Raw genomic sequence first — 11,462 nt, 5'->3', positions numbered from 1 at the left:
GGGCTTCCTGTCCTTTTGTCTCGATACGTGTATTTTCCCATAGTCTCCGTTCTTTTCAGTTACCTCTGTCTCCCAGAATCTTTTCTGATTCCTCCTGAAGAGGATTCTGTCCTCTAAGAAATGTGTGTGCCCCCCTGCCTGGAACGTGGTACCCCAGAGCTCCCTGCGTCGTGCTCCTTCTCGAGCGCACCCCTTTTTAAAACTGCTCTGCCCCTGCTCACCAGATGAATTTACTTAGTTGCTTCATTCAGGCCTGTAGGACATTTCTGTTTGCTACCATAGCGGTTTCTATTGGGATGAATTTCAACCAGTGGAGTTGTATGTTTAAATAAACAGGAATAAAATAGCGGAGCAGTGTTACTGTGTGTAATAAAGGAAAATATTGGGGCACCTGGGTGGCTCAGTCAGTGAAGCATCTGCCTTCAGCTCAGGTCATGATCCCGGGGTCCTGGGATCGAGCCCCGCATTGGGCTCCCTGCTCAGCGGGGAGCCTGCTTCTCCCTCTGCTCCTGCTTGTGGTCCCTCTCTCATGCTCTCTCTCTCTCTGTCAGATAATAAATCTTCGGGGGAAAAAAAAAAGGAAAATACTGAGGGGTGCCTGGGTGGCTCTGTCAGTTCTGTCCGACTTAATTTCAGCTCAGGTCTTTGATTTCCAGGGTGAGATTGAGCTCAGCAGGGAGTCTGCTGGAGTTTCTCTCTCCCTCTCCCTTTGCCCCTCCCCCCAATTCGTGCTCGCTCTTTCTCTCTAAAACAAATCTTTTTTTTCTTTAAAAGGAAAATGCTGATATGCCTACCCTCTTTTGGGGAGAGAAGTGTCCTTTTCAGTTATCCAGAGTACTTTCTCAAGCATTTATAAAAAGAGCCTTTATTCTTTGCTGAATCGTTATTCCTTTACTGGCCTTTGCCCGAGGATGGGGGGGTGGGCTCCAGTTTTTGAGACGGATGGTGAAATAGTTCTAATTTGTTAATTGGATTATTTAACTGCTATTACTCTGTTAATGGACATCGTTAGTGAGTAAATGTTAGTACTGGATTCAGAAGAACTGCGCGTTTGAGATATTCTTTAAACAGGGGTGGCCCTTCTGTTGTGTTACGATGTCCTTTTTCCGTCAGTCTAGGGGAAAACGATGACGTCTCCTCTCCCCCTCACACCCTTGCAGCGGAACTGCTGCGATGCTTGCCCGCACACGCGGGCCAGCGTTCGCGGTCTTTCTCCTGTCCCGGCACGGCGCTGTGTCGGCCTTCGCGTCCCCTCAGACTCCTTCCTTCTGGCCTGACTTTCGTGCCCCATTAAAGTGCACTCAGTCACATGTCGTGCTCCTGGAATCGCGACCCTGCCGAAGGAGGAGACGCTGCGCCGCTGCGCCGCTGCCCCCTGGCGGGGAGAGAGCGAACTGCCGCGGCCAGGCCGGCGCGGGGCGGGCTCTCTGAGACCCCAGCGGGCAGTGATGCGCGGCGGCTGCCATCTTGGAGTCCGGCCTTGTCGGCGGAGGCTGAGGGCGGGCGGGGGCGCTGGGCCACGAGGGGTCGTGTTTCCGCGAACGTACTGCCCAACAGATCCTTGAGATCATTTTGTCACGTTCTTAACCACTCAGTTAATCTGTTAGGGCTTTAACATGTTCAGGTAACTGATACATCCGTCGGACTTCTGAAAATGTTTGAGGACTGTGTGGGATGCCAGAGCCGTCTGTAGTGCTCTAAGTTATATCCGCGAGGCTGTATCACATTTCTGGGTGCCCCCCCCCCAAGAGGACTCTGAGATGTAACTCTAAATAAACATTGTTCCGAGAAAACCAGCGTGTTTGCTCGCTCTGATTCCTTTTGAGAACCCCCTCCCTTTGGAAATGCTTCCTGTGGGGGGAGCAGCGGCCGAGGCTGCCGCTGGCCTGCCGCCTGTGTGGACGGAAGGGGGGAGGAAACCTCTGGACCCGCTGGCCGACCTGATGGCCGTCGCTTTTCTGGGATCACCATTAGAGCCCTTCTCTCGTGGCTTCTTCCCCGTCGGACGTGGCCCCGGAAAGCTTCACCCTGGGTTCCTTGGCATATTCTTGAGCAGACAGCTGTTGCCTTGGTCCCCAGCCGTTCCTCGGTATCTGCCTGCGTCCTGTGTTGAAGGGCTGCCTTCTTTCGTTATTCGTACCGACGCCCCATCCCACCTGTGGGAGCTGATGCTTTAGTCTGTCATGAAGCTTGAAATCAATAATTTCTCAAACTTCTACCAGGTGGTTTTGATACCCAGCCATGGCTGAGCACCACCAGTGGAAGCTACTGTTTAGAAACACACAAATACATTCATTTGAGGTTCTAGAAGGTTCTAGAAGGCTATTCTACTGAGCCTTTCAGGATCAAATTTTTAATTTCCATTAAACATTTACATAAATTGCCACCAGGTGGTACAAGTGCCTGCCGCATTTGCCCATCTCTGTGTAACAGAAAAGGACGTTTGCATTGAGAAATGTTCAACACCCGCCACGGTCCCCCAGCAATCAGAGTACCGGTTTTCGGAGTCCAGGTGGCGCATGTTTGTAAGATCCCAGGGTTTGGCAGCTGTTGCGTGTCAGACCCCGACCCCGTGAAAGGTCAAGTATGAGCGATGGGACTAGCCCCTCACCGCACCACCTGTGCTGCTTAAACCGATACTCTCATACGGTACCTGTCTTTAACCCTCCCTAACCTCGTGAGCCAGGTGCAGGCTCATTGTTCGGATCAGGACACCTTGTCCTGGGTCCGTCACGGAGTGCGCGCTGGGGTGCAGACCACAGCCTCCCGTCACTGCCTGCACGCTCCCGTCGAGACAGGAGCGCTGCAGAAGCCCCCACATGTGAAGAACACGATCAAACCAGCGGGACAAGGGCTGTTAAACCAGCCACTTGGTTTAGTTAACAAGTGAAAAATAACGTTTAAAAAAAAGCACAGCAGCCAAGGAGTGGAAGCAAACCAAGTGCTCATGGACAGACGGACGGAGAAACTCAGTGTGCTGACAACACAGAATGGAGTACCAGCCTCAGAGGAGGCAAACCCTGGCACCTGCAAGAGCGCGATGAAGCTGGAGGGCGTTCTGTTGAGTGAAATGAACCGGTCACAAGAAGACACAGATTGAAGATTCCACTTCTCTGAGAAACCCAGTCAAATTCACAGACACAGCGTGGTGGGCACCAGGCCTGGGCAGAGCGGGGAAACGGGGAGTTCTTTAATGGCTCCGAGTGTTGGTTTTGCAGAAGATGCAATGTTCTGGAGGCTGTGTACACAGTAATGTAAATATACGTAAAAGCACTGAAGTGTTCACATGGAGACGGTTCAGTGGAGGGGCGCCTGGGCGGCCCAGTCGGTTACGCATCTGCTCCTGGCTCAGGTCGTGATCTCGGGGTCCTGGGATCCAGCCCCCCACCTTGGGCTCCCTGCTCAGTGGAGAGCCTGCTTCTCTCTCTCCCTCTGCCTGCTGCTTCCCACCCACCTGCTCCTGCACACTCTCGTGCTCTCTCTCTCTGTCTCTCAAATAAATAAAATCTTCTTTAAAAAAATGGTTCAATGGAAAATTTTGTTACGTGTCTTTTACCACAGGGGGAAAAAGACCAATGCCAGTGTCTTAGACATCCAGAGACCAATGGGCTCTCTCCCGTACGTGAGCCCCGTGGACTCCAGCCGGGGAAGCAGAATGGGGTTTGAGGTGTGGTGTTCACCACCGGACAAACCCACGCTGGGTCTGAGGGCCTGTCCTTTCCTCAGCATGGGTGAGGGCTCCACGGCAGAACCAGGTGCTCCGAAGCCCTGACAATCCACATGTTGTCAGCTATCCAGGGGGTGTGCCTTGAAACATGTGGATTACCACTTCCAAAATCCACAAGGAGCACCCGAATGACCTCCCCACATTGTGAATCATTGCGTACACGCCACGGCATGCCCTTGATTCGGGCTTAAAACGCCCCCTACAGGATATTATTGTAACGTTCAGATTGCCCTCTGATTTATGTTCCTAAACAGGATTGACTAGTCTATTGGACTGAGGGGAAGACGCATTAGTATGTGCAGTGAAAGCTAATTAGACCATCAAGGTATCAACCAGTGTGTTGCTGACGAGTGAAAATCATGGTTTACAGTAACGATAGCTAAGAAAGACTCGGGGGCACCGGCTGGGCTCAGTCCGTTGTACGTGCAACTCCATCTCCGAGTTGTGAGCTCGAGCCCCACGTCGGGTGGAGATTACTTTTTTTTTTTTTAAGATTTTTTATTTATTTGACAGAGAGACAGCCAGTGAGAGAGGGAACACAAGCAGGGGGAGTGGGAGAGGAAGAAGCAGGCTCATAGCGGAGGAGCCTGATGTGGGGCTCGATCCCATAACGCCGGGATCACGCCCTGAGCCGAAGGCAGACGCTCAACCGCTGTGCCACCCAGGCACCCCGGAGATTACTTTAAAGAATAAAATCTTAAAAAAACAAGAAAAAAGAAAGAAAGAGACGTGTTCCTATTCATTTGGATTGTTTTAAATGACATGGTTACAAGTGAAACATTCTCCCCAAAGTCCTTGCACTTTTTCAAACGGAGAATGTCAAGGCTTTGGAAAGACTCACCTAGGACTCCGTGGCAGCTTCTCCCGGGCTGCCTGGCGGCCGGCTCTTTTTAACCTCCAGTCCCACCTACTCCTCATACCTCTCAGTAACAGTCTGCACAGACAGCACAGTGTGGCCGAGCTATGCCGAAACAGAGGGCTTACAAGGGTTTAATGAAACACTTTAACTGTAAAAACATACATGCTCCTGAAAAAGTGTTTAATATGCATAAAGGAAAAGCGTGGGATATCTACCTAGTCTTTAGTGACTTCCTAAAGTGACTTCCTTGTTTTTATATATCACAAAATTGCTCAACCCCGTGTGTACCGGGCAGCCCCCAGCCCTCGCCAGCAGCCCCAGGCAAGCCTGTGCCCGTGGACGAGTCCGCCTGAACCCTACAACACACTGGCCGTCCGCTCCTGGAGAGCGTTTGCTCGTGAACTTGGGGACAGCCAGCATCCCGAGGAAGGGGCCGGTCCCTCCTGTGTGCCTGCAGCCAGCACCTTGCTTCAGGAAACTTTCCTCGAAAGTCTCACCATCCAAAGAGAACCACCATCTACGGGGTGTGACCATCACCCTTCCGGAGAGAGGGGGCGTAATCCGGTTTCCATGAGCACACCTGAAGCATTTCAAGGACGTTCTCCGAAGTGGTTACCACAGAAGCAGCAGAAGAAAACCCAACCATCCACGCAGAGTTCAGAGGCGAGAGCTGGGGAGGGGGGGACGTGGTCTGATTTGGTTTCTGATCAAGGGTCATTGCGAGTAAGGAACTGGCTGCTGCCCCTCCCCTCTACACCTCATCTTTTGGGGCTTGGCCGCCTCAGGGACGTGCCTTTGTGGGCTCCCGACTCCCATGGGCTTGGCTTCCCAGCCCCTGCTCACATGACAGGTGTGACAACTAAATGGGGAATTGGGGGTGAGTGGGCCAGGCCTCCGCCCACACAGGGGTTGGAAAAAGAGGACCATCCTGTGGCCCCCAGTGCCGGGGGGCCTGAGCCACATGGCGAGGACAGAGCACTGGTCTTGGAGTCAGGCAGACCGGGTTCACGGCCTAGGTCAGCCCCTTAACTTAGTCTTGGACCACTGCCCTCGCCTCAGCCGCCTCTCCCTAAACTGGCAAGAACACACCGGCAGCACCCTCAGGGGGAGCAAAGATACCGTTTGTGAAGCACGTGGGGGTGGGCCCACGAGGGGTAGCTTTGTCATCACCTACTTTTCATAGACGCTTTCTACCAAAAAGGGGCCGTGGACCTCCCAGTGACCAGCAGGGCTGCTGGTGTCCCTCTTTGCTGTCCACAGATTTTGTTTCCCTATTAACACCGTACGTTGTCGCGGAATCCCGCCTCCAGCCGAGTGGTCTCCAGCACAGGGACCCTGGACGCGGGCTGTGCAGCGGGGAGACACCACGGTCATGAGTCAGAGGTCTGCACCCGGAGCCCGAGCTGCTCCCGACCTTCAGACCTGTCCGCGGAAACGATCCGCCGAAGGACGCCACGTCCTCACGTGGGAAGCCCCCACAGCACCCATCTCACCCTAGAAATGGCCACGGTTCACAGTCATCCTGGGGTTCATGACCACCTTCCTCAGAGCCATCTGGGGGCTTACTCAGCTACTGAACAGGAGTCCCTGCTGATCCCCAGTGCGCGCTGGCGCCGGTGCGTGCCCTGCAGGGCGGGGGTGTGCGGGGTGCCGTCCGCCCCCCAACTTCTCCCTTCTTCTCTTGCTGGGCACAGACTCCCGGGCGTCACTCTTACAACATTCAACATTTCAAAATCCCTGTTGCACAGCACTTGAACTTGAAAACCAGAATAGCGTGCCACCGTCTTCCCGGAGAATTCCACTCCTTACAAGCAGCGTAGCGAGGCTCCCGGACACGGCAAGCTGAGACCACGGGCAGCTGGAGGGAGCTACTCGAAGTTATATTAGAAGAGCATCCTTAACTGAATATTACATACATCTGTCGTATGAACGTCTCATGATTTTACTGAAAAACTTAATTTTACCCACGCTTTGGATTGTCACCTAACACTACTGGTATGAAGACAGACATGGCCAAGGTGTTGTTTCGTCTGTGTTGTGAGTGACCCGGCAGGGACTTCCGTCAGACTTTAGGGCTTGGTCAGCATTTGAAGGACAGTGCAGGACCCAAGGTCACTGGCCATCACTGCACGTGCACAGGCCCCACGGCCGGCCGGCCTGGCACCAGTGTGCCCGGGGTCCACCCTGAGGCCCAGCCACCCTCGCGCACGGCCCAGCGGTGGCGGAGTTTCCTGCCTCTGGCCGGCACTTCTCTCAGACATGGAGAAAGTCCTGGTCTCCTTCTGCTTCAAAGAAGAGGAAAGTGCTTTCCTCAGTGGCCGTCTCGGTCACTGGGTGCTCTCTGCCGTTCCCCGCGAGGCTCACCCGCTGCTCTCCGGTTCTGACGGAAAGAGCACTGTGACCATGCCAGCCGGACAGCAGTGCTGTGCAGAGGGAGGCTCCTCCTTCCATTTCCTGTCCTCGTGCCCGCTCCCGCACCCCTGCTCGGCCCACACAGCCCAGCCACCACGGCAGACATCTGCTTCCTGCGGCACTTCCTGCAAGACAGGGACCCACCTCGAGGAGACGGTGGGTCCGCAGGCACAGCGCGGGCCTCTGCCTTCCAGCCTGACTTACATAACCTCTAGGCTCCCCAGCCTGGAGCCCTTGCACAACTACTCTTGTCCACAGGCAGCCACGTGGTGGCTCTCCTCTGTTTGGAAGACGTGGAGTGGCTGTGACCCAAGGTTTTCCTGCCAAAGGCCCTTTTCAAGAGGGGACAGATGGAGGCTGATCAAGAAGGCAGGGTCGCCTTTGTTCACGCCCCTGTTCAACAAACAGCCCCTGAAGAATAGCTGCCCAGCCTCTTCCTTCCCCACACGCCCATCCCCTGGCCGTGATGCGAAACGTGGCAGAAGCACCCACGCCCTTCCAGAAACCCCAGGACTCGTTTTGGGAAACATTTTCACGATTGAAGTCTTTCGAGAAATTGCTATTGTTTCTGGAACCTACCTCTTTCTAGAGATAACTCCACCGTGCACTGGAGGAGGCCCACCCCAAATGGTCCTGCTTAGTTTTAAGCCCATGCTTCTCCAACCTTTCCTCTTTAATTGGGCAAGTCTTTCCTCTAAACAGCCCAGGTGCCCAAAGCATAATTATGTCTCAAGCATATTTTTAGAAATGATTTATTTCAAACATTTACAATTTTCACTTTGAATGGAAAATAGCTGATAAAAAAAAAATATTGAAGAACATTATACTGACCCTTTGCCCCATATACAGACATCAGCCTTTGCTTTCAGGTAATTAGGTAAAAAATAAAAACAAAAATTAAACTATTATTTTCTCAAAAAAAAACCAGAGTAAAGTTGAGGTATTGTATTTAACAGATGTGTGACCCCCATCCAAATACGGTTTCTCTGCGAATTCACAGCTTTGGTACGTGCTGTTCCGACCCCCTTTCCACAGAAGACCTTCAACTGAGCACATGTTCATAAAACCAACAGCGTTCGTTCTTTAATAATCAGTAAGGTTGTCATGGAAACCCCCTGGCTCTGCCAGCAGGCCACACGGAGGATGCAATGCTGGAAGGACTGCAGGGGACACGCAGGGGCGTCCGGCACAGACACTGAACCAGCCGGCCTGCCTCCCAACAGCAGCGCCGCTGCCGACCGCCGCATGGGAAAGCTGGCGTGACCTCTGAAGGGCCACCTGTTGCCCCTGCTTCTCCAGATGAAGGCCCGTCTCTCACCACCTCCACTTGGAACTCGACAACAGACGCCTCCCAAGTGGGTCAACCTTCAGTACCTTTGATGAGGCAAGACGCTTCTGAACACTGTGCAGGAAACCCACAAACCATGACCACGCCCAGCCTGCCCCACGAGGCTCTGCTCACCGCCAGGTGGGCTCCCAACACCTCAGCATGACGTCCCGCCCCTGGGAGAGCAGGGAGGTGGTAGAGGTTCTAAGCCCAGAGCCTGGCAAACAGGCCTCAAGGTCCAGATCTTGTCAGAGCAAAGAGCTCTCAGGGTCACCAAAGGCTTCGTAGGTCCGTTCAATGCTACCCCCTTGACATTTCAGAAAAATTTTCATTAATGCTACAAGAATTACTGACCACATTAATTCAGACCTTGAACCAGCGTATTTTCAACTTTTCCCACCCAGCAAGATGAGTTGTCGTTTCACGTCTGGCTGTGCGACAGGTCAGGTGAGTCACATCACTGTTGAGAACAGGCAGCAGATGTCCTGCCGGACGCAGGGGCGGTGGCCGTGGGTAGAAGCGCGCTCACTGCCCGTGGATCCGAGCACGAAGCTTAGGGGTGAACCTGGGCACGCGGAGCACAGCCTACGACCCAGGGAAAAACACTCTTCCTTCATTTTCAGTAGCTTATAAAGAAATAAAGGGAAAAAACCCTCTCCGATACAAAAAAAAAAGGCAGTTTCATGACAATAATAACGAAAGCAGTAACAGTTTGGAGATCAAAGGCGGCGGGCTCTCAGCACAGGCGCTATCTGCCATTCCATCTTCCGCCAGCGCGGCTCCGCCTGGTTCTGGCAGCACCCGGGGTAAAGCCTAACGTCGCCAAGAGGTAAAGACCTTGCCAGGCACATTCTCGTTTTCGTATTTCCTCTTAACAGCATTTCTGCTGTTCTCAAAGAAACTTTAGAGACAAACAACCAAAAACACCTGCCTAACTTTTGTCAGCTGAAGGCCAGTTTGCCTGAAGCAGCAACAGGGTCTGAAACTCACCGACTCGCTGCCACGGCCGCGGTCTGAACCTGGCGAACCGTAGACAAAACTCTGTCATCGTCTTCCTCCCGCCACCTGTCTGGTGATGCTGGCTGTTTTTCTAAAAAGGCAGGCTGCTAGAAAAGCCTGTGGTCTGGTGAATGTTCAGCAGTGGTTACGAGGCTGCTGGGAATCACAGCTCCATTCTGGGCACCCCTGCCGCACGAGGGCCCTGGTCGGGTAACCACACGCATCCCTGAGTGGTCCGAGCCGGGACTCGATGGCAGCGTGCCAGCGTGGCACGGCCACGGCTAGACGTTCGGTTGGTGCTCTGACCCTCACTGAGCGGAGTCAGATCAAGCAACTAAGAAAGAAACCCCAAGTAGGGGACTTTGTAAGGAGCCCCCTCCCGTAACCAGGGGCTCAGGGCAGGGGCTGGACACCCTCTCCCCCGCGGCTGCCTGGAGAGGAACAGCTGCTTCCCCCCCACGTTAAAGGAGACACAGACTATGTTCTCACTTTTTCAGACAAAAACAAGATGCAGAATGAAACCAGACTCTGCTCTAAGAGGAAAACTCTTTTCTCCTCCTTTTTCACTTGACTCAGTTTTGTGCTAAACAAGGTTATTGTGCTTTTCCCCTAAGTTATTCACATACTGACACTCAGCGAGCACTGGCTCTCCCACCGTCTAAGATAAAGCAGTTTTGTTTTTTTAAAAACGAGTTAAAATACATTCTTGCCAGGTTCTTTTTGTCTTTTCACATAAACGTTATCTTCCCTTGTTTCTCAGGCTCAGCTGAAAACAAAGCAGAGGAAGCTGGGGTACAGCCCCTGCCCTCCCCCACCCAAAAGCCCCCTGCCGCCAGTCCTCCTCTCGGGGGAAGCAAGGGAGGATGGGGAAGCCGGGTCCCCTGGGGAGGGCACACTGGGGAGGGCATGGAGGCCTGTCCCCACGACCTTCCTTCCTCCGCTTCTCCCCTCTTGAAGTCCTGGGATCCAAAGAGGGAAGCGGAGCCAGTGCACCTGCCCCTGGATTCACCAAGTGCCCAGGATCTCTGTTCACATTTAGAGAATACTAACGAGGAACTAATTACGAATCCATTTCAAACCACCAAGCCCTGGGCTACTGTGCGGCTCCGCCGTGCCGTCTGCAGGTGCGGGGGAGGCTGGCAGGTGCTTCTCCCATCCTCAGGCCTGGAAAGACTGAAGTGTGAAGGCACGTGGGCTCCACGAACGGAGGCTGGAAGGCAGAGCTGCACAGCAGGCCAGGAGGTGCCCGGGGCGTCTCGGCTGGAAATCTGTCCACCTGCTGCAGGCTGCCGTGCACGCGTGTCGGGTGTGTGCGTGGCCAGCACGAGGGTGACCTGCTTCCTCCCGGGGTTCCGAGTGGACTCTGACCCCTTGAGGCACTTGGGAAGGGTGGTCCCGAGACCTAACCACCCCCTCCTTCTGGACGGAGCAGCAGCCCCGTGTCGGGAAGTGACGCACCTCCCCGGAGGCCCCGGCACCTGAGATGAGCGAGTCTGTGCTTCGTCATTCGTGTGGCCCGGCGCGCCTGGCACCCGCCCGCCGAGCGCCGCCCAGCCTGCTATCTGGGGAAGAAGTAGTCTCTGTTGCTGATGTCGTAAGGGCTCTGTGGGCCCCTGGCATCCGGCCGGCTGGGCCTCGAGGTGCTGTCAGACCCAAGGCTGCTGGGGGACACTGGCGGGGAGATGAGGGGCACCAGCCCCGGGGTGGGCTTGGGTCTCTCGGGCACCAGCTGTCCCAGTGAGTATGGCGGGTGCACGCTCGCCTTGCCTTCCTTCAGTGCATGCAGCTTCCACGTCCTCCTGAACCTTCACAGGGACAAAGACAAACCACACGGGTGCTTAGTTCCCCGTGATGAGCCCGCGTGAACAACGGCACTCGGCTCAGAACACGGAAAACCATTCATTCCGTCACCAGGAGTGATGCAACACTCTGAACACCCGGGGGTCTCAGAAACACTCCGAGGGACAGGCAGGTATTGATGGTCCCCCTGACGAACGGGGACACTGAGGCATACGTGGCCCTGAGTGTCCCTTTACAGCACCAAGGACTTAATTGGCCCTGTTCCAGAGGCTGCCCACACGTACCCATCGTTGGTCCCAAATCCATTTACTCTAAAAAAAAAAAAAAAAAAAAAAAAA

At 54.2% G+C, this 11,462-nt stretch overlaps 1 protein-coding gene across 1 annotated transcript in view; it reads right to left on the bottom strand.

The window, feature by feature from the left end:
• Positions 1-7,734: 7,734 nt before the first annotated feature.
• IL6R (interleukin 6 receptor) overlaps positions 7,735-11,462 on the bottom strand; it is a 45,453-nt gene continuing 41,725 nt past the window's right edge. Inside the window, exon 10 of the mRNA XM_040635720.1 lies at positions 7,735-11,129. Within this exon, the coding sequence (XP_040491654.1) occupies positions 10,883-11,129 (247 nt within the window). The 3' untranslated portion in view covers positions 7,735-10,882. The remainder of the gene's footprint in view (positions 11,130-11,462) is intronic.

This window comes from Ursus maritimus, unplaced genomic scaffold (genome assembly GCF_017311325.1).
Source record: "Ursus maritimus isolate PB19 unplaced genomic scaffold, ASM1731132v1 scaffold_2, whole genome shotgun sequence".
NCBI lineage: Eukaryota > Metazoa > Chordata > Mammalia > Carnivora > Ursidae > Ursus > Ursus maritimus.
Note: the sequence above shows the minus strand (reverse complement) of the source record. Positions and strands in the feature narration are given on the sequence as shown.